Genomic DNA, 24,161 nt, shown 5'->3' with positions numbered 1-24,161 from the left:
TTGTTTTGTGAGGGGGTTTTTTCGGCAAAGTTTCTTTTAAAAACAGTCTTTAACAAGTTATTTGTTGGAAAAAAAATGTCCTAACTCCCTCCACCTCCCACCCCGCCCAGCTTCCTCCTTAACTATTAATATTAGGCCTTAGATACGAAATTCTGTGTTTAGTTTTCACATTCATACCTCCTGGCTTATAGTGTTTTCCCCATCACACTTTCAACCATGCAAAAAAATGCAGAATTCTCTCAGGTGAACTTAAGTGAAATCATGTTATAAAGTTTTCCATTTATTTTAATGTAATAACCTCACTGCTTTGTAATTATTATGAATTATTTTAAGTCTTCTGCAGGAAAACATGAAAACATTTAAAAATTTTTTTGTAGTTTTAAAATCTCATGAAATTTCAAGTATTGCTGCCTTCCAAGACCACTGGATTCTGCATTCAGGTACACTTTCAGTATGGCAGCATCTTCAAAATTACAGAATGTTTACATAGTTTTCATATTCGTGCTTCGTGGCTTGTTTTTTTTTCTCTATCACATTTTCAGCCATACACAAAGAGTTTATTAAGTGAACTTATATGATGTGGTATTTATGTTTATATCTCTGGTTTACTACACTGTCAGTTTCTAGAGGCTGGGTACATAAGCTCTGAGCACAAATCTAGCACCGTGCTTTGTCCACAGAATTTATTCAACATAATATTTTTGTGTTCAAATGAATCCTTATGCTATTGAGTACTTAAAAATAAAAGTTGTAAAATGAAATTAGGCTGGATTTTTTCTTGCAAATACTTATTTTTAGAGCATAAGAACATAGGATGTTCCATTTCTCTGGTTATAATACACAGTATATATTAAGAAAGCAATTTATTTCTTAATAACATATTATTTTAAACATTATTAACAGTCAAGGAGAAATAATACCAGTTGCTCTGAGAACATAAAGCAGCTTATGTTGAACTTTGGAATTGAACAGATACAACCACAAATTAATACCAAGTGCATTAATTTTAGGTTATTAACATATTCTTTGAAGTAATTTCATTTCACATATATGGAGTCCAACCAAGGTACATTTGGCATAGTAAGTTTTCATCAGTAGCTTCTTGTATAAGGTAATGCACATGTCCTTCAATAGATAATGGCAGCCCCGTCACTCTATTTCGGGTCTTGATTACACCTTGCAGTCTCTGCTCAATGTCAAGAACATGGGTCTTGGCCTAAAAGGAAGAAATTGAAAATCATAAAGGCTAAAAACTCAATGACATGTGCATATTGATTTTGGAATTACTACCTTTCTGTTATTTAACAAACGTTAACGCCATTTCACCCCCTTTTTAAGAGCAAATACAAAAGAAAAGAAATGAAACAAGAACGACAACCTGCAATAACTGACTTTAAGGCTTGCAATGTTGATCCAACATCAACTGCTTAGACATTTTTCTGTAGTATTTGAAAACCAGGGATATCTCTTCCACATTATAATTCTAGAAAAATAGTAACATTAAAAAAATCTACCCTGAATCTGTTTAGGACTTAAACATTTGGATGAATATTCTAATAACAACAACAATACTTTAATCCCTAATATTTAGAATATATTAGTATATGCAAATAGAAGTGCTAAGTGAGCTAGTTGGAATTCTACACATTTCTCTCAGTCGAAAAAGCATATCAGAATGCAAAAGTGAGAATGATGTTAGAAAAACAATCTTCAATCTATTCTAACTTATTAAAAATAACTATCTGCAAACTTGGATGCTTCAACTAATATTAGTAAGGAGTGAATTCTACATATTAAAGCTGAGACCTGTTACTGTGTAAGTCCACACAATTGGTCTTCAAGTTTTTCCCACTCTATCTCATAATTGTGAATTGTCTATGGCTAAACAAGTGTGACCCGAACTCTGCTTTTATTATACAAAGATAATGTTAACAATTAGTAATGACAATAAAGAAATCTTAGGGTATTGACATACTACAGAACTGGATTTCAGAGTACTCAATGGTCAGTCACTGACAGTATTTAGAATCAGCTCACGTTTGTAGAGATATACAATATCAAATCAAGCTACACCTTCTACTAACCTTTTCATTGACGACTTCCCCAGTTTCATTCGGTGGTGCTTTGGAATGGCCTTTCACCGGTTTACTCCATTCCACAAGAGGATCATGTAGAAAAGTCTTTAAGACACTAAAATGGAAACAAAAATATTATGGTAATAATACAGTGTTATCTTTGTAAAAAGAAATCTTGATAAAGTCAATACTTAGGTGAAGAATAAGTGAAGGATTACTAATGGTAATGCTCTTACAACACAATTATTACTGTTTCAGTAAAATATGTGAAATTATTCTTTTGGGATGAGGAGGGAAGGAGAAGTCAAAAGACAGAGGGTCAGAGGTATTCTTAGAGAGTAAAGTAAGATGTGTGCTGTCTGTGTGCTGTCTCTAAATGCATCACATAAACTGGTTAATGAATATTTATTAAATGAGTGAATTTTATCCCCTGTCATGTCTCCACAATGACCATAAAACATCTATAGCTTTCCATATAGACCAGGGGTGTCCAAACTTTTTTCAACGTTTTTTACCAAGGGCCATACGCGGTAAAATACACAAACAGCTGGGTAACTCACTTGAGGTGAAGTACGTACTGCCTCACCAGGTTTATTTAAGTAAAAAATATATTTTTGGAATTTGCTGCGGGCCAATTAAAAATGGATTGCAGGCCGCAGTGGGCCCGCGGGCCGCAGTTTGGACACCCCTGATATAGACCAATCCAGATTCTTCTTCTACTGTGCTCTAAAAGTCAAATCCAATTCCCTATGGGAAAACCACTTAGGTAGCTTGAAGGCACGTCAAATTCAATGTTTTCAAAACAAAACTCATGACTCTTTCCCAAACTGTATCTCCTGTATTCCTCAAATCAGTAAAGAACAACATCATTCACCCATTGGCCCTGAACAAAAATCTAGGAATCATCCTGGCTTCCTCAATTCTACCTCCTAAATATCTTTAGAGTCTCTCTACTTATCTCCGTCTTTACTGTCACTACCTCATTCAGTGCACCATCATTGTTTTCTTGGGTTAATGCACAGTTTTTTAACTAGCTTTCTGGCCTCTAGCACAAACTGGAACTATTTTTCTATAGTATAAATCTGATGATCTCATTTTCTCTTCTTTTTTTATTTTCTTCTTAGTATCCTCCAATGACTTCTGGTTGTTCTCAGGGCAAAGTTTAAATGTGTAAACTGGCCTCATGTGGACTTTTCAGAATCTAGCTCTGCTTATCTGTCCTTTAAAAAAACTACAGTTGAGTCTTGAACAATACAGGTTTGAACTGTGCAGGTCCACTTATATGCAGATTTTTTCAATAAATATGTACCGTACTATAATTAGTTTTTTCTCTCCCTTACAATTTTCTTAATAACATTAGCTTTTTTCTGGCTTACTTTTTATTGTAAGAATACAGTACATAAAAAACACATAACATACAAAATACGTGTTAATCAACTGTTTACGAGTAAGACTTCCAGACAACTGTAGGCTATTAGTAGTTAAGTTTTTGGGGAGTTACATGCAGATTTTCAACTGTGCAGGGGGTCGGTGCCCCTAATCCCCATATTGTTCAAGGGTCAACTGTACCTCCCACAGCTAACATAATATTTAATAGTGAAAGATGGACTTCTTTACCACTCAAATCAGGACAAGACAAGACTGTAGACTCTCTCCATGTCTACTTAACATTGATCTAGCTAGGGCAATTGGGCAAGGAAAAGAAAAGGCATTGAGATTGGAAAGGAAGAAGTAAAACTATTATCTGCAGATGATGTGCTGTTGTAGAGAAAAAAATTTAAGGTATCTACAAAAATAACTATTAGAAGTAATAAACAAGTTCAATGAGGTTGCAGGATACAAGATCAATCTACAAATATCAGTTATATTTCTATATACCAGCAATCAACAATTCAAAAATGAAACTAAGAAAATTCCACTTAGAATAGCATTAAAAGGAATAAAATACTTAAAAACTTGCAAACCAAATACTACAAAATGTTGAAAGAAATTAAAGAAGACTTAAATAGAAAGCAATCCCACATGCACAGATCACAAGACTTAATACTGATAAGATGGCAATACTTCTCAAATTGATTTACAGATTCAATGTCATTCCTATCAAATCCAGGCTGTCTTTTTGCAGAAACTGACAAGTTGATCTTAAAATTCAGATGGAAATGCAAGGGACCCATAACAGCCAAACAATCTTGAAAAAGATGAAAACGTTGAGCACTCACACTTCCTGATTTCAAAACTTACTACAAAGCTACAGTGATCAGACAGTGTGTGTTCTTGGCATAAGTTAGAAATAAAGATCAATGGAATAAAATTGAGAGCACAGAAATAAACTCTTATGTATATGGTCAATTGATTTCAACAAAAGTGCCAAGACAAATAAACTAATCAGAAACAGTCTCAGAGACATAGAGGAAAAACAGGGTTGTTAGATGGGAGGGGGGGTAGGGATAAGGGGGAAGATGAGGGGATTAGAAAACACAGTCAGTAACCGTAAGATTGCCATGGGGATACAAAAGTCAATTTGGGGAATGTAATCAATAATGTTGTAAAGATTGTGTAGGGTATCCGATGGACACTTGTCTCATTAGGGAGACCACCTCAGGGATGATGTAGATGCCTGATCACTGCACTGTACACCTACAGCTGAAGCTGAACAATAATGAATGTCAACTACAATTTTATATATATACATAGTTACAAGAAGCGGAGTACAGCATTAGGAATAGAGACAGTGGAAATGTAATGGCTGTGTGTGATGTCAGAAGGGTAGTGGATGGGAGAAGGGGGTTGTCACTGTGTGAGGGATATAAATGATAAATGTCTAACTATTACATTGTTTGGTGCACCTGAAACTAATAAAAAAAAAGTCAAGACAATTAAATGGAGAAAAATACTCATTTTAAAAATGGTGCTGGGACATTTGGGTATGCATATTCAAAAGAATAAATATGGATCCCTACACCTCACACTAGATACAAAAAATAACTGAAAATGATCAAAGATCTAAATATGGGAGCTAAAACTATAAAACACTTAGAAGAAAACACAGGTGTAACTAACTATTCATGACTTAGGATTATGCAATAGTTTTTAAATAATGACACCAAAAGCACAAATAACAACAAAAATAGATAAACTGGAATTTATCAAAAGATAAATTTATGCTTCAAAGAGCATCATCAAGAAAGGGAAAAGACAGCCTACATATATGAGAGAAAAATATTTGCGAATCATATCTCATAAGGGTCTAGTATCCAGATTATGTAAAGAACTCTTACAAGTCAACAAAAAAAGACAAATAATCCAATTTAAAAATGGGATTTGAATAGACATTTGTTCAAAGAAGATATATAACTGACCAATAAACACATGAAAAGATGTTCACATTATTGGTCATTAAGGAAATGCAAATTAAAACAACGAGATACCACTTGACACTCAATAGGATGGGTAAAATTACAAAGACATACAATCACAAGTGTTGATAAGGATGCGGAGGAATTGGAGCCCTTACACATTACTAATGGGATTGTAAAGTATCACAACTGCTTTGGAAAACAGCTTGAAAATTCCTCAAAATGTTAAGCTTAGAGTTAAGATATGAGCCAGCAATTCTCCTCCTAGGTATACCCCCAAAGAACTGAAAACATGTATTCATATAAAACTTATATGGGGACTTCCGGAAAAATGGCGGCGTGAGGTGGGCCTCTGTAAAGCTCCCCTGGAATTTACAATGAATCGAACAACAAAAACTCCACAAAGGACTCCCTGCACAGCACACAGGCAAAAACGAAGAGGCCCACTACCGACAGAAATCACCTACAGGTGGGAGATTCGCGCGAGTGGAGGGAGGAGGAAAGGGAGAAGTGCGCGGAGACGGAGCCGCGCGGGCGGAGGACGCAGACCTAGCTCAGTGCGCCGAGCTCGCTGCTCCCCGGAACTACCGCAGCTGCGGGAGATCGGACTGCTAGGGCTCCGCCAGGGCTCCACAGGGCTGAGGGGGCAGCATATAACACGGCTGAACCCAACGCTCACGGCAGAGACCTCGGAGAAAAGACTGAGGGAAAAAGGCTGAAAACGGTGGTTTAAGCCCGCACTGCCGAGCAGAGAACGGAGCCTTAGGCACTGAGACTAGCCGCCCCCTCCCACCCCTCCCAGAGCTCGCCCCGCCCCCACCTGCCCGGTGCTAGAAGTGAAACAGTAGCAGTGTCAGATCAAAACAACAGAAAATTTGCTATTTTGAGAACTGTGTACCGCAGACACAAATTCACAGCCCAACTAGTTCCGGCAAAGGGGAGAGAGCTGTGGAAGCAGGATCGGCTGTGGTGGTGGTCACCGCCATTACTCTGGGCCACCTCTCACAACTCACCCCGCCCCTGACCCCACCTATCTGGGCGGATCCCTGCAGGAGTAAACAGAACTGCTGAAACATACGGGCTCTGAATCAGGAGCTGGAAGAGCTTTGGAACATCAAAAGCTCTCCGCATACCCACCGGGACACTGCGCCCTGTGACCTAGACGAACTATTAACAGAGGAGAAGCCTGTCTCCCAGGGAATCCCCCCATTGTGTGAGAAGTTAGAATAGTGCAGAGAAAACATAGCCCTACTGTGGGAGAGAGAAAAAAAAGTTGCAGTTGGAGAAATAATAAAACATTCTACCAACAAGTACTGGCAAACAAAAGAAAGACCGCTTTCTATCAACCTGTTGCAGAAGTCACTCCTGTAGATGTCTAGGAAGAGAAATAGTAAACCAGTAATCGCCATGAATAACCAAGGCAACAAGATAGCTCAGAAAGAAAGTGAAAAATCTCCAGAGAAGGCACTTAAAGATACAGAAATACGTGACTTAAATGACAGAGAATTCAAGATTGCAGTTCTGAAAAACTCAACGAGATACAAGAAAACACAGATAGGCAGTTAAAGGAACTCAGAAACTCAATCAAAGAACAGCATGAGCATTTTACGAAAGAGATTGAAATCTTAAAAAAGAACCAAATAGAATTTCTGGAGATTAAGAACTCAATAGAAGAAATTAAGAATGAAATAACCAGCTTAGGTAGTAGAGTTGACCAGATGGAGGAAAGAATCAGTGACATCGAAGATAGAAACCTGGAAATGACACAGAGAGAAGAAGAAAGAGACTTGAGACTTAAAAGAAATGAAAGAACTCTACAAGAACTTTCTGACTCCATCAGAAAGAGCAATATAAGAATAATGGGCATACCAGAAGGAGAAGAAAGAGAGAAGGAACAGAGAATATATTCAAACAAATTGTCGATGAGAACTTCCCAAATTTGTGGACAGAACTGGACCCTCGAATCCAAGAAGCAAATAGAACACCTAGTTACCTCAATCCCAACAGGCCTTCTCCAAGGCACATTGTATTGAAGCTGTCTAAAATCAACGACAAAGAAAGAATCCTCAAGGCAGCCAGGGAAAAGAAGACGGTAACATACAAAGGAAAGCCCATTAGATTATCATCAGATTTTTCAGCAGAAACTCTACAAGCCAGGAGGGAGTGGAACCAAATATTCAAACTATTGAAAGAGAGAAATCATGAGCCAAGAATAATATATCCAGCAAAGATATCCTTTAGATATGAAGGAGGAATAAAGACCTTTCCAGACATACAGAAGCTGAGGGAATTTTCTAATACACGACCTGCACTACAGGAAATACTAAAGAAGGCTATTCGACCACCATCAACAAGGACAATTTGTGGCAACCAAAACTCAGAAAGGGGGAGAGTAAAGGCCTGAACCGGAATATGGGAATGGAGAAAGTGAACGTGCTGAAGAAAATGGAATACTCTAAATATCAAACTTTCTTTTACATAAACTTAAGGGTAACCACTCAAAATAAATCCAGAATTCAAATATATACTGAAATAAAAGAAGAAACAGAGGGAAACATCATGGAATACCACCACACAGAATTAATAGACAACAACAAAAAGGCAAAGAAACAATGGAGACACAGCCTTACCAGAAAACTAAAGATAGAATGACAGGAAATCCTCACACATCAATAATCACCCTAAATGTAAATGGACTGAACTCACCAATAAAAAGGCACAGAGTAGCAGATTGGATCAAAAAACTAAACCCAACCATATGCTGTCTCCAAGAGACACATCTCAGCTACAAGGACAAGCATAGACTCAAAGTGAAAGGGTGGAAATTGACACTCCAAGCAAATGGTGCCCAGAGAAAATCAGGTGTAGCCATAATGATATCAGATGAAACAGACTTCAAGGTGAAAAAGATAACAAGAGATAAAGATGGACATTTCATAATGGTGAAGGGGACTGTACAACAAGAAGACATAACAGTCATCAATATTTATGTCCCCAATCAGGGAGCACTGAATACACCAAGCAACTACTAACAGAACTAAAGGGAGAAATTGACCAAAACACAATTATACTAGGGGACTTAAATACATCATTGACAGCTATGGATAGATCATCCAAACAGAAAATAAATAACGAAATAGTAGCCCTAAATGACACATTAGATGAAATGGACATAATTGACATTTATAGAGCACTTCATCCTAAAACATCAGACTATACATTCTTTTCTAGTGTACACGGAACATTCTCAAGGATAGACCATATATTGGGACATAAAATCAGTCTCAACAAATTTAAGAAGATTGAAATCATACCATGCATATTCTCTGATCACAAGGCTTTGAAATTGAATATCAACTGTAAAAAGAAAGCGGGGTAAAAACACAAATACATGGAGATTAAACAACATACTTTTAAAGAAAGACTGGGTCAAAGAAGAAATTAGAGGAGAGATCAAAAGATACATAGAAACAAATGACAATGAAAATACATCCTACCAAAATTTCTGGGATGCAGCGAAAGCAGTTTTAAGAGGAAATTTATCTCATTACAGGCCTATCTCAAGAAACAAGAAAACTCCCAAATAAATAACCTCATGTTACACCTTAAAGAACTAGAAAAAGAAGAACAAGTAAAACCCAAGGTCAGCAGAAGAAAGGAAATAATAAAAATTAAAGCAGAAATAAATGAAATAGAGAACAAAAAGACAATAGAAAAAATTAATGTGACAAAGAGCTGGTTCTTTGAAAAGATTAACAAAATTGACAAACCCTTGGCTAGACTTACTAAGATAAAAGAGAGAAGACACTGATTAACAAAATCAGAAACGTAAAAGGGGAAGTTATCACGGACACCACAGAAATACAAAGGATCATCCAAGAATACTATGAAGGACTATATGCCACCAAATTCAACAACCTAGAAGAAATGGACAAGTTCTTAGAAACATATAGCCTTCCAAGGCTGAACCATGAAGAACTGGAAAATCTAAACAGACCGATCACCAGTAACGAAATTGAATCAGTCATCCAAAACCTTCCCAAAAGCAAAAGTCCGGGACCAGATGGCTTCACTAGTGAATTCTACCAAACCTTCAAAGAGGATCTAATACCAATTCTGCACAAACTCTTCCAAAAAATTGAAGAAGAGACAGGACTCCCTAACTCATTTTAGGAGGCCAACATTACCATGATACCAAAACCTGGTAAGGACAGCACAAAAAAAGAAAACTACAGACCAATATCTCTAATGAATACCGATGCAAAAATCCTAAATAAAATTCTAGCAAATCGAATACAACAATGCATTAAAAAGATTATTCATCACGACCAAGTGGGGTTCATCCCCGGGGCACAAGGATGGTTCAACATCATAAATCCATCAATGTGATACATCACATAAACAAAATAAAGGACAAAAATCATATGATTATATCAATTGATGCAGAAAAAGCATTTGACAAGATACAACATCCATTTATGATTAAAACACTTAATAAAATGGGTATAGAAGGAAAATACCTTAACATAATAAAGGCCATATATGACAAGCCCTCTGCTAATCTCATAATTAATGGAGAAAAGCTGAAGCCCTTTGCTCTACGTTCAGGAACACGACAGGGATGTCCCCTATCACCTCTGCTTTTCAACATAGTGTTGGAAGTCCTTGCCAGAGCAATCAGGCAAGAGAAAGAAATAAAAGGCATCCAAATTGGGAATGAAGAAGTTAAATTATCACTCTTTGCAGATGACATGATGCTATATATAGAAAACCCTAAAGACTCCACCAAAAAGCTATTAGAAACAATCAACAAATACAGTAAAGTTGCCGGCTACAAAATCAACGCACAAAAGTCCATTGCCTTCCTATATACTAACAATGAAATCTCAGAAAAAGAAATACAAAAAACAATTCCTTTTGCAATTGCAGCAAAAAGAATAAAATACCTAGGAATAAACTTAACCAAGGATGTGAAAGACCTATATGCTGAAAACTATAAGACATTTTTGAAAGAAATTGAAGAAGACACAAAGAAATGGAAAGACATTCCGTGCTCATGGATTGGAAGAATCAACATAGTTAAAATGGCCATATTACCCAAAGCAATATACAGATTCAATGCAATCCCCATCAAAATCCCAATGGCATATTTTAAAGAAATAGAACAAAAATCATCAGATTTGTTTGGAACCACAAAAGACCCGAATAGCCAAAGCAATCTTAAGAAAAAGAACTATAATGGAGGTATCACACTTCCTGACTTTGGCCTGTACTACAGGGCCACAATAATCAAAACAGCATGGTATTGGCAGAAAAACAGACACATAGACCAATGGAATAGAATTGAGAACCCAGAAATAAAACCACATAAATATGGACAGATAATTTTTGACAAAGAAGCTAAAAACATACAATGGAGCAAAGACAGCCTCTTCAATAAATGGTGCTGGGAGAATTGGATAGCCACGTGCAAAAGAATGAAACTGGACTGCTATTTGTCACCATGTACCAAAGTTAATTCAAAATGGATCAAAGACTTAAGCATAAGACCTGACACAATAAACTGCATAGAAGAAAACATAGGTACTAAACTTATGGACCTTGGGTTCAAAGAGCATTTTATGAACTTGACTCCAAAGGCAATGGAAGTAAAAGCTAAAATAAACGAATGGGACTATATGAAACTTAAAAGCTTCTGCACAGCAAAAGAAACCATTGACAAAATAAAGAGGCCACCAACTGAATGGGAGAAGATTTTTGCTAACAGTGCCTCCGATAAGGGGCTAGTATCCAGAATATACAAGGAACTCATGCAACTCAACAACAAAAAAACAAACAACCCAATTGAAAAATGGGCAGAGGACTTGAAGAGACATTTCTCCAAAGAGGACATACAAATGGCAAATAAACATATGAAAAAATGCTCAACATCACTAATCATCAGAGAAATGCAAATCAAAACCACAATGAGATATCACCTCACCCCAGTCAGAATGGCTATCATCAACAAGACAAATAGTAACAAATGTTGGAGAGGTTGTGGAGAAAAAGGAACACTCATACACTGTTGGTGGGAATGCAGACTGGTGCAGCCGTTATGGAAGGCAGTGTGGAGGTTCCTCAAAGAATTACGAATAGAATTGCCGGATGACCCAGCAATCCCTCTCCTGGGTATCTACCCAAAAAATCTGAAAACATTTAGAGATAAAGACACGTGTGCTCCAATGTTCATTGCAGCTTTGTTTACGGTGGCCAAGACATGGAAACAACCAAAATGTCCTTCGATAGATGAATGGATAAAGAAGTTGTGGTACATATACACAATGGAATACTATTCCGCAGTGAGAAAAGATGATATAGGAACATTTGTGACAACATGGATGGATCTTGAGAGAGTAATGCTGAGCGAAACAAGTCAGACAGAAAAAGCAGAGAACCATGTGATTTCACTGATATGTGGTATATAAACCAAAAACAACAAAAGAACAAGACAAACAAATGAGAAACAGAAACTCATAGACACGGACAATAGTTTAGTGGTTGCCAGAGGGTAAGGGGGGTGGGGGGAGGTGAGGGTAAGGGGGATCGAATATATGGTGATGGAAGAACTGACTCTGGGTGATGAACATACAATGGGATTTATAGATGATGTAATACAGAATTGTACACCTGAAATCTATGTAATTTTACTAACAATTGTCACCGCAATAAATTTAATTAAAACAAAACAAAACAAAAAAAAAACACTCATATATGCAAAGTTCACAGCCACACTAGTCACAATAACCAAAAGGTGGAAAAAATCCAAATGTCCATTAATTGAAATTAATGGTATCCATTAATTTTAAAATTTGGTATCCAAACAATGGAATATTATTTGGCAATAAAAAAGAATAAAGTATTGATACATGCTACAGCCTGGATAAACCTTAAAAACATTGTAATAAGTGAAAGAAGACAGACACAAACAGCCACATGTTGTATGATCCCATCTATACATGAAATGTCCAGAATAGACAAATCCATAGAGACATCAAGTAGATTAGCGGTTGCTAGGGGATGGTGGGGGAGTAAGGATGGGGAGTAGCTGTTAATTTCTTTTGGGGGTGATGAAAATGTTTTATAATTAGACAATGGTCATGGTTGCACAATCTTGTGAATATACTAAAAACCACTGTAGTGTACACTTTAAGAGTGAATTTTATAGTATGTAAATTATATCTTAATAAAGCTATTATTTAAAAAAATCTACTTCAACCAACGCAAATTAGATTCTATATAAAGAAAACAAACTCAGAAACCAATAATTGTATTCAAAGTTACTGTTAAATTATTTACAAAATATAGATGATTACCTCATTAAAGGCTCTCTCTGATCTCGCATCAGCCTCATTGTAACTTCACAAGCTCTTCGAAAAAGACCTTCTGTTCCCATAGGACCCATTCCATTAACCATATTATGAGTCAGGCGAAATGGAACAATTTCTGGAACTTCAAAGGTTTCTCCCTTAAAACAATGCATTTTATCAAAAAGCAATGTTAGAATTTTAAAATCTTAATGCAAAAAATTTAGAACTTCACATCTACACTCTCTTGGCAAAGAGCAAACATACCCTCAAAATACTTATATCTGTAACTACAAATAAAACCCATTAGAAGCTGTATCATAAAACATCCATATGGCTCTACCTTCGCCTTTTGGGACTTGAATGCAACCCCATGGATAAAATCTAGAGGATGGATGATGTAGTCACCTTTTGCTGAATTACTATGATCAATAGCATACAGAAATTTTTATGCATTCAGTATTTAGTCTTATATTAACTTCCTTAATGTCCTTCTTGAATAATATAAAGTACATACAAATAGTCTCATATCTTTCTTCTTTTCTTTTAGACTTTTACTTTAAAACAGGAGGGGATAAGATATAGCCAAGTGTTAGATGCTCATATCCCTCAGACAGGAAATGTAACATGTATTAGGTTGGTGCAAAAGTAATTGCGGTTTTTGCAATTATTTTTAACCTTTTAAACCTCAATTACTTTTGCACCAACTTACTAATATAAAGAAGTCCAATTCATTTATTTTTTGCCATTCTCTAACCTGCCTTTCTTAGGGCTTTTTAATCCCTCCAATCAGCTTCCTTCAATTCCTCTCAGGTATGACTGAACTTATACAAGTAATTTATCTCTGATTTGTTCTCAGTTTGGTCTGTGATCTTTCTTGGTTTCCTGTGACAGCAGAAGGCAACGCACAGAGAATGCGGATGAAGAAAAAGCGGGTCTACCTACAAGTCTGCCTTCCAGGATCATAACACTGGAAAAATGGAGGAGGTCTCAGGGAGAGTCTACACCTTAATTTACTCCCAGGCCCCACTCTGGACCTATAGAATCTGAACCTCCTGGGATATTTCCTAGGTGTCTACATTAAAACAAACAAACCAAACTCTTAGATGATTCTGATATGCTGACAGCTTTGGAAACATCCAAACATTAAATTACTCTGTTTCTCCAAAAGGGAGTCTCAGCAATATGAACTTGTCCATGTAACGAAGAACTGAGTCAGAACTTGAAACTATGCTTTTGGACTTCAGGTTCAGTGCTAGCTTTATTACATCACTCCTTTGAGTTCTCTGCATTCTGAGTTGCTTTAGTGAGGGCTACAGGACTCACTGATCAAAACGAGTCAACAAACTCTCAATGTGATTCAACTGTGATTATAACTGCTACCAAAGGCTATGTCTACAAGAACAGTTGTTGGGGAAAGAAAATTAGGAGAAAATATACAATTAACTAGAGTAAATCACATCACATACCTTATTAAAGAGACAGTTGAAATCCACATGGACACATTCACCAGTTAAAGAATCAAAGAGAATGTTTTCCCCATGACGGTCTCCAAGGCCCAGGATATACCCAACCATTGACATGACTGCTGTGGAGCGGCAATATGCTGACCTGCTGCTGTACCTACAGAAAACACAAAGATGCCTACCAAATCTCCTCAGGCATGTGAGCCAGCATAAATCTAAAATAGTTTTAAAAATCCAGCTATAATAATATATATTCTTGGTAACTTACCATGATGTAGGATCAGGGAATGTTCTCAGAAACCACTCATGAAAAACAGGAGGATGCCTGGGAAGGAGAAATTCTCGGAATACTTTGAGTTTCTCAGACAGAGCTGCTGCCTTCGGTAGCATACACTGGCGAAGTTCCTTCCCCGTCATATAAACTCCTGCAAGGTTGAGTGATCTCCATTAACACAGAAGCCAAACGAGAAAAGGGGCATTTTTGTTGTTGTTGTTAAAATAGGACAGGGAACATGAACCCTTATTCAAATTGTTATTCAAAAGCATGAATGGAATATTTTCAACTATTCATACGTAAATTTATTTTCTTGTTGATGATAATTAATGTCAACTAAAACCAATGTTGTGGAATCAAATAATACCAGAAGATACCACTCAGAATGCGAATAGTGCCCCTGAAATTGTAAAACTGCTGCAGCCCTCACTGAAATTACAGTGATCTCTCTGTTAATCAGCATGCAGTAATGGTCGACACTGAACCATTCATTACTAAGAAACCTACTATAGAACTCTGAAATAATCTACTCTGTGTGAAGGCCAGCCTGGAAGATTCATAGTATATCTGATTTGTAACTAATCCTGTACAATGCAAATCATCTGGAGAAGCAGAACTTTCCCTTCTGATATATTTCTGATCCCATATTAGATGGTTGGTATGACTCCGGTCTATAGAGTGACTTTTAGGCCCACCTTGGTTTGGTGCTTTTTGGACCAAAAGCAAGCTGCAAGTTTTATGGACAAGTTTGCAATTTGAGATTTTTAGACTCAAATGTTGTATAGTTCAACTGTGTTCATGACAAGGTAGAAAATATGTATTTTTAAAAATCCAATAGCAATAATTAAAACATATATTTCATCTTTCTAAATAAAATAAGTCAACAGCAAGTTCCTTGCAGTCAGATTCTAATGTGTCTGAGTTTCAGCTCTGCAATACAGTAGCTGAAATATGTGAACTTGGATAAGTTACTGAACCTCTTGGCACTGTTCATAAAATAGGGATAAATAGGCTTGTTAACAATAAATAAAAAAATGTATGTAAATACCACAATACCCATAATACAGTAATTCATCAATATTACTTAATGTTTTATAGGTTGAATTATATCCTGCAAAAAATATGCTGAATATCCATAGGATAAATAATTTATTTTTTCCAGCATTACTGAGATACAATTGACAAATGAAATTGTATATATTTAAAGTGTATGCCATGATGATTTGACATATGTATACTTTGTGAAATGGGGTTATCACAATCAGGTAAATGAACGCATCCCTCACCTCATATTTGTGTGCGTGTGTTGAAAATGCTGAAGATCTACTCAATAAATTTCAAGAATACAATACAGTATTATTAACTATATTCCCATGTTGTACATTAGGAGGACAAATAAATTATTGCAAGGAATAGAAAAAAAAAAAATTTGCTGAAGTCCTATCCCCTGGTACCTATGAATGTGACCTTATTTGGAAACAGGAATTAGGTTAAGATGAAGTCATTAGGGTGGGCACTTCATGTAATATGACTGATGTCCTTTTAAGAAAACAGAGACACAGCCTTAGGGAGACTACTACTCTGACTGAGACAGAGAATGAAGTGATGCATCTATAAGCCCAGAAATGTCAAGGATGGCTGGCAACACCAGAGCTAAGAGAAAAGACTGGAACTGGGGCGGTGGGTTAGCTCAGTTGGTTAGAGCACGATGCTCTTAACAACAAGGTTGCAGGTCCGATCCCTGCATGGGTCACTGTGAGCTGCGCCCTCCAAAACTAGATTGAAACAACTACTTAACTTGGAGCTGATGGGTCCTGGAAAAAACACACTTAAAATACGATAAATTAAAAAAAAAAAAAAAAAAAAGTTTAAAAAAGAAAAGACTGGAACTGATTCTCCCCTGGGGCCTTCAGAGATACCGTGGCCCTACTGACACCATGATTTTGGACTCCTAGCCTCCAGAACTGTGAGAGATTAAATTTCCATTGTTTGTAACCAGTTTGTGGTATTTTGTTACAGCAGCCCTAGAAAATTAATACACTATATTCTACTTCACTCTGATAACTTCATATATTTATTTGAAATGCACTGTAAATTACATAAATGATACAAAGAATTCCCATATATTTATCACCCAGATTTTCTTACTGTTCATCTTTTTTATAACAGTAGTGTAATTATCTAAACTAGGAAATTTTGTTATATTATTAACTAACATTCAGATCTTCTCCAAATTTCACCAAATGTCCCACACTATTGTCCTTTTTCTAGGTGAGGATCCAATCCAGGATTCCATACTGCATACAGCTGTCATGTCTCCATAATGTCCTCAAATCTGGGAAATTTCTGTCTTTGTCTTTCATTATGTTGACATTTTTTAAGAGTTCTGAGCAGTTATGTTTTTGTTTCTCCATTGTAAAGTTACTATTTTTTCTGTCTGTAATTAATAAGTTATTCTGTAAGGATATACTTTGAGACTCTGTAAATAACCTGTTTCCCATCATACTTTTCCTACTAATTTAAGCATCCACTGATATTCATTGCCTGTAACAATTATTACTATGGTATTTGTTAATTGTTGATATTCTATTTCCATCATTTCTTCTACATTTATTCATTTCAATTTACTGTAAGGAAGAACTGCTCCTACTTCCCTATTTATTTACTTATTTATTCACATATTTGTTTACATCAGTGTGGACTCATGTGTATTTATTATTATTATTTTATTCCGTGGGTTATAATTCAACACTATCATTATTTATTCTGGTGCTCAAATCATCCCAGGTTTGACCAGTGGGCACCTCTACTTCTAATCTAATACTTTCACCTTCATTCTAGTCTTTCCTTTGCTTTTCTTCCTTGGACAGTGAAAACCCAGCTCTCATTTAGCCATGATATATTTACTTATTTGCTAAAGTCTAGTAAGCACATGAAGTAGTTTCAGGATGGCTAACCAGTAAGTTTGTGAAAAACAAATTTTTACATACATTTTTGTAAACTACCTCAATCCTTCTAAGATGGAAGATAGAGAAGGAATTAAGATACAAGGAAAGAAAATACTTCAGTACTTCTGTGTATTGGTTCTCATTTGACTGGATATTTCATCATGGCTTATACCAAAAAAATGTATAATAACATATGTTAATAAGAATTACATACATATTATATGTTAGCAGCTATTATTGCCATATTATATTTATATTGTAAGAATTAATTTTGGTACCCTTTTCCTTATATAGTTTGGTCAGAATTGGTCTCAAGCCAGCAGTGTTGTTAACCCATTCAATAATCCCACATTCATCATTCAGTGGAATAACTGCATATGTTCGGATATGAAGTTCTCTTCTACGAGATTCTGCATCTTTTCTTAAGCACTATTAAGAAAAAAAACACAAAAAAATCAAAAATTAAAAATTTCTAAATGTTATGCCAAATATATCTAACGATTGTTCATTTCATAGCAAAAGAAGGTCAATGAAAGCTTACTATGCAATGTAGATGAATAGTTCTTCAGAATGAAAGGCCAGGAACAGTATCCCTAATCTATTTCCAAATCATTAAAAATGCCTTGGGTAAGTCCTCCTTTTTAATTATAAACTATTAATGTGACAACAATATTGTGTTTAAAAATATGATGGCTGTACATTAAACAATGACAAAATACTCTTATATTTTATTCCTTCGAAAATATTACTGAAACATTAGGTACTTAGGTACAGAGACTGCTGATTAATTTTGATTATCTCAAAAATGCATAAACAAAAAAGTATGAGTTTTATGATATCCCCAAAATATATTTCTTACTCTTGCAGTTTAATATTACAGCTTCATTTGAAAAATTCTCTTCTAGCATAAGAAAGCTTTTCACATCTCTTCTGATTAATCCTGAAATATATTAGGTAAGGATAAACAGTATTTTGTTTAATTCTTTTAACTGCATGGAATATACTAAGCACACATCTATAATTGTATCTTTTCTTTGTTAAAGGTCCAAAGCTTTTCCTGCTAACAAAAGAGGTACTGGTAAAATGAGGGAAGGGATGGAAAGGAGGGACAAAAAGCTAATAGAAAAACAATAAGGTTTTTTACAGTATGATTTACAGTTATGATTTATTTTTACAAATAGAAAAACAGGTGCTATGCATTTATAAATACCTGGCTACAGAACAGCTCAAAATATCTAAGACCACACAAATTTAACCTTTTAATGAGATTTCTTATATAATTTCCAAGATAGAAATCAAGTACTTACCAACAGAACCCCCAAAAATACTAATAATCACCTTAAAACAGTGTGTTGATTAAAATAGAACCTAGCACTGTCTTTCTAGCATTGAAACATAAAACATAAATAAATCTGATAGAAAAAAATGTGTTATAGATAATTTAAACATTACATAGAAAATATTTTCCCTCATTAATATATCTTATACATTTTTCTCAATATAATAATAGTATCTTATTTTTTAAAAAATTAAGTAAAACCAGCAATTCTACTTCTGGGTACATACTCAAAAGATTGAAAGCAGGGACTCAAACAAATATTTGTACACCCATGTTCATAGCAGCATTATTCACAATAGCCAAAAGGTGGAAGCAACCCAAGTGTCCACTGGGGTGAACAGACAAACAAAATGTGGTCTATACATACAGTGGTATACTATTCAGTTTTATAAAGAAAAGAAATTCTGACAGATACTATACCATGGATGAACCTTGAAGACATAATGCTAAGTGAAATAAGCCAGTAAAAAAGGACAAATACTGTATGATTCCACCAATATGAGGTATCTAGAGTAATAAAATTCATAGAGACAGAAAGTAGTATGGTGATTACCAGACCCTGGGGGGAAAGGGAATAGGGAGTTAGTGTTTAATGGATACAGAGTTGCAGTTTGAGAAGATGAAAAAAGTTCTGGAGAGAGATGGTGGTGATTGTTGTACAACAATGTGAGGGACCTTAATGCCACTAAACTGAACCAGACAGTTAAAAATGGTTAAGATGTTAAATTTTGTTATGTGGAATTTATCCCAATTAAAAAAATTAATCAAAAATGAAAGGCACTACATTTCATTCTAAGATTGATCTATTTACATACTGAAAAGCCCGCATCACATTGATAGTAATTATGGTACTTCTAAAAAGCAAACTATCTCAAACCTTATTAATCAAGGAATTGAATTCCATTAGTCTACAATCCTTTCTCAGGTCATCTTTTGGCTTACACATCATGATGTAGAACTTCCCATCTGATCCTTTTAAAGAGATCTTCTTTGGTTTCTGAAGAGAAGCAAGAATTTCCACCTAAAAGATGAGTTATACATAAATTAAGGTCAAAATTCTTTGTTTAAATTTCTATATGTATTATAAATATTGTGTTACCTAATATAATAAAAAGGAGAATATAATAACTCATGTTATGCAGTAAATTTACTATTTTAACAATTTCTTTTAATTATCTATGATCTATGAAAACAATAGTTGCCCATGAGTAGAGACACATTTTCACCCACAAAGAATGGCTATGAAGTAAAAGGATTATTTTAGCAGCACTGTAAGTACGTACACATCCAAATTCAGGCAGCCTCTTAAAGCAGTCACAATGTTAAAAAGATTTTTGAAGTATTTTTAGGACCTTTCTTCAGAGCCTGAGACACTATTTTTAAATGTCTTTAATAGTAAGAAATGTTTATTAATTGAAAGTAACTTGATATTTGAAAAAAGAAATTCCTCTAAAATCAAGTCTACCTTATGAGGTGAGTAAATAAGCTGAATAATATCACATTAAAAACAAAGCATGACTCTAAGTGATAAGACTGATTTCATTATGTAGTTTAGTAGCTGGCTCTGAAGCAGTTAAACAAATGCTTTGAGTCACAGAAGTATTAGAATAAATATAGTTTTTAAAAGTGTTTACTTAGAAGTGCTCTAGTACCATTTCTTTAAAATAGTTACATTATCATACTTCAAAAACAGAATCAAGCTCTTTCTAGAAGAATTTCACCTCCTTCCAAAATACAAACAAAAGACTGTATTTTGTTCTCTTTCTGTTCTCCTTAATTGACAAAGGAAGAGTATGAAAAAATTGTGAAAAAAATAGTTTTTAGGACTAAAACAAATATGAGCATATGAAAATCAACATGGGATTTTTTATCACTTAATTTTGCTTCACCAGTACCAGTTTTACTTTTCTGAACTACAATCGTTTTTTCCTTTGCAATAAAATTCATTTAGTCTCTGAGAAAAACACTTTTAAACATAATCTGAAAATTTTAACTTAATAATAATTAAAAAAAAAACAACGGTTATATAAAACTGAAGTTTACCGTATCATCAAAGCTTGAAATATAGGCCCAATGCCCAGGAAATGGATCATGGTTAGCATGGGCACCTGGAATTGATGGAAGAGTGGGTATCATGACTGATTGTAACGGAATGAGGATTTCACTAAATGTTGCTTCTTCTACCAGCTTTTTAAGCATTTTAAAATGAGTGCTCATGCTTAATGTGGAACTACTTCCATTCACCTGGGGGAGAGGGGGAGGAAAGTACATTTTAATTTCTGTTATAGAACCCTTAGTTTCACCCAAACCTTGAATTACAGAACCCTTAGTTTTCTAAGTAATTTTTACACACCACCTCATTTTAACCTCTCGGTAGTCTTTCACCTTATCAATAATAATACCTACATCATAGTATTGTTAAATGACTAAGGAGATAACAGAACCTAAAATCCATCAGACATTACAAAACCCAAAGAGCTTTGTAAATCACTTTGTTTGGTACCTCATCTCATTTGGCAGCAAAATGATATCTAAATTTTTCAGTGCAAAGATTAATATGTTTCACTACAAAAATAATTAGATATCTATTTACAATACTCAAAGTATATGTACTATATTACCTTTAAAAATCTGCAAAATTCTGATTTCCTAAATGTAGCTGACCACAAAGTTTTGGAAACTTTGGAAACAGATAAAGAATTGGAAACTTGTCATGTAAAGCACTTAGAAAAAGTGCCAGTGTTTAATAAATGTTGACCATTATCATAACACTGTTTTTGACAATGTTAAGTGCATTAGACGTCAAATAGAATTACCGTATTTTGCTGTGTATAATGTGCTCCCGTGTATAATGCGCAACCACGTTTTTGGCACAAATTTTCAGGGGAATAAAACTCTTCCGTTTTATTTTTTTAATTCAAATCTTTATTTGTTTACATTTAGGTACTTATTTTTTGTATCATAAAGGAACTTTAGCTTCTTTTTTTTAACATATTATGGTACAGGAAATTTTATGTAACAAGTAATTATAAAACACAAGACTAGATACAAGGTATAAGACAGTTTATGTACTGATAACAAATTTACCATATCTACACATCACAGAAGGCCGAGAACTCCTGTTGTTTCAAATTTGTGGTAAGCTCAACAAAACCACATCACATTCCAGGGTATTATTTTGCATATGGATACCATTATTGATTTCTAGAGTTACACTTTTAACTCATAAGCGTAAATAAAAGAATTAAAAACATGCATAAAAAAAACAACAACATGCATATAGATACAGAATTAGTACTACCCATGTATAATATTCATCTTTATTTTTCCCTCACAAATTTGGGCAAAAAAGTGTGCATTATACACAGCAAAATACGGTAATGCAGACAGCAAAAACATATCACTCTTTCAAGATGTTTACTGATGAAGGGAAAGTGAGAAATAGGATGGTCTGTATTTTCTCACCTACAAACAGTTAATAGAATGAATATTTGCAAAGTGAAATCTAGCTATTTATCTTATAAAGAGTCTCTCCCTCCTTATACCTAACCTAGCCCCACCTTTACCTTTCCTAGACATTCTTCGGGGCTTTTTGTCCCCTTCTAATTCCTTTTGTAGAATAGGGGTCACTCCTATAAGCATGTCCATATTCTAGTCACAAGTCTACTGAAAAAAAGTAGTTTTTATACTAGATAATAACCATCTGCTTAGTTTCCTACGACACTATGAGCACTTCAGGGCAGGAGAACATATCTTATTCATCTGTGTTTCCCTTAGCACAGTGTTTGTCTCCTGGTAGATACTGAAATGTGTACTGAAAGAATGAAAACCAAAACTCCAATCGTCTTTCCTCTCATGTATGTAGGTTAATGTGTATAAGTTTTGAAACTTTAAAGATATGACAGAAAACAATTATAGAGACAAGTTGAATTAACTGAGTATTTTACATACTTATATTTTTATGTCTTATTTCATATCCTCTACTTAAAATTATTTTTAATAAATATAATTTACTCTCTGAAAAATTTACATTAAGAGGAACTTTTAGAAATTTGGAGGATAGCTGAGAGAGGGACATGTTAGAAATTTTAAAAAGAGCTTTATTAAACTGCACATGTTTAAAGTATACAATGTGATAACTTTTTATATATGTATATATCCATATATGTTAGAATTTTAATTAAATAAAAGAAAACTAGCTAAAATCATATAGAAGTTTTGTACAAGATTATCCAACATTGATTTATAAGTAGTAAGATTTATGACAATACCGGTTTATTGCACAATTCTAGAAGCTTATCTGTTAGGCGAGTCGCATCTCCAACAAATTTTTCTAATGAGTTTTTCATATGAATAGCTTTATTTAGGATTTCCTTGCATCTGTTCACACGCATGGGATAAGAAGACTGTCATAAAAAAAATGTTAAACATAACTTTATATAAGATTTTAAAAAGGTAACAACAGAACTTTTTACAAAAATCAACTTAAAAAGTATTTATGATGAGAGTTTATACTGATACAAATTTTCTAGAAATCAATTTGGCAATACTATCAATAGCCATAAAAATGCTGCTATCTTATGACCTGATGAATTCCCTTCTTAGGATCTACCTGGAAGAAATAATTAGAAATGAGAATAAATATAGATGCGTCTACATGTATTACAATAGCAAAAAACATAAACAACCTTAATGATTAACAACAGTTATATAAATTATAAAAGGCTAACTACTATAGCATTTTATGTAGTTATTAAAATTGTCTTCAAAGAATATTTAATAACATGGGAACATGCTTATAGTAACAAGCTAAAGTAAAAAATATGAAATTATATATCTGTGATCCAATTAGGGCTAAAATACACATAGAAAATAAACATACAAAAACACACCAAAATATTAATGAATAGTAGAGGAGTGAATTTTTTCTTGATTATATCTGTGTATTTTTGAAATTCTCAAAACTATTAATTAAATATGTATTACAAACTTGTAAAGTTCCATTAATAATGCAACAAAATTTTTCTAGTATTAATAGTTCAAGTACTTTGGATTAAAACATTTGAAAAAAATATAGGTTGCCATTTTATAGCAAACACTAACAGTTTATAGACTTCATAAAGAAAAAAACATATTGAATTTTTTTATCTTAAACATGGTAGTCACTTCTTTTGATACGGTAAATTTTCTAAATTTTAAAATGAGACATAATGCTATAATATCTCTTTTTAAAGTATTTAAAATTTATGCTTGGTACAAATCTAATGAGATTTGTAGAGAGAAACCCTAAAACTTTCATCATCATATTAGCATTAAATAATTAATGCCATATAAAATGGATAAAAACACTGTTGTGA

General features: G+C 34.4%; 1 protein-coding gene across 6 annotated transcripts in view; it reads right to left on the bottom strand.

Moving 5' to 3' along the window:
• Window positions 1-254: 254 nt before the first annotated feature.
• ATR (ATR checkpoint kinase) overlaps window positions 255-24,161 on the bottom strand; it is a 118,552-nt gene continuing 94,645 nt past the window's right edge. For 3 of the 6 annotated variants that reach the window (XM_019753574.2, XM_074334028.1, XM_074334036.1), the window contains 9 exons: window positions 23,076-23,210; window positions 20,848-21,048; window positions 19,682-19,825; window positions 17,744-17,894; window positions 14,512-14,668; window positions 14,247-14,400; window positions 12,787-12,938; window positions 2,085-2,190; window positions 255-1,216 (listed from right to left, as the gene is read on the bottom strand). In XM_019753574.2, the coding sequence (XP_019609133.2) occupies window positions 1,043-1,216; window positions 2,085-2,190; window positions 12,787-12,938; window positions 14,247-14,400; window positions 14,512-14,668; window positions 17,744-17,894; window positions 19,682-19,825; window positions 20,848-21,048; window positions 23,076-23,210 (1,374 nt within the window). In that variant the 3' untranslated portion in view covers window positions 255-1,042. Of the gene's footprint in view, window positions 1,217-2,084; window positions 2,191-12,786; window positions 12,939-14,246; window positions 14,401-14,511; window positions 14,669-17,743; window positions 17,895-19,681; window positions 19,826-20,847; window positions 21,049-23,075; window positions 23,211-24,161 lie in introns of those variants that run through there. The other 3 variants (XR_012497057.1, XR_012497058.1, XM_074334043.1) reach the window with 3 other exon arrangements.

The sequence above is a fragment of the Rhinolophus sinicus genome, linkage group LG01, assembly GCF_036562045.2.
Source record: "Rhinolophus sinicus isolate RSC01 linkage group LG01, ASM3656204v1, whole genome shotgun sequence".
Classification (NCBI taxonomy): domain Eukaryota; kingdom Metazoa; phylum Chordata; class Mammalia; order Chiroptera; family Rhinolophidae; genus Rhinolophus; species Rhinolophus sinicus.
Note: the sequence above shows the minus strand (reverse complement) of the source record. Positions and strands in the feature narration are given on the sequence as shown.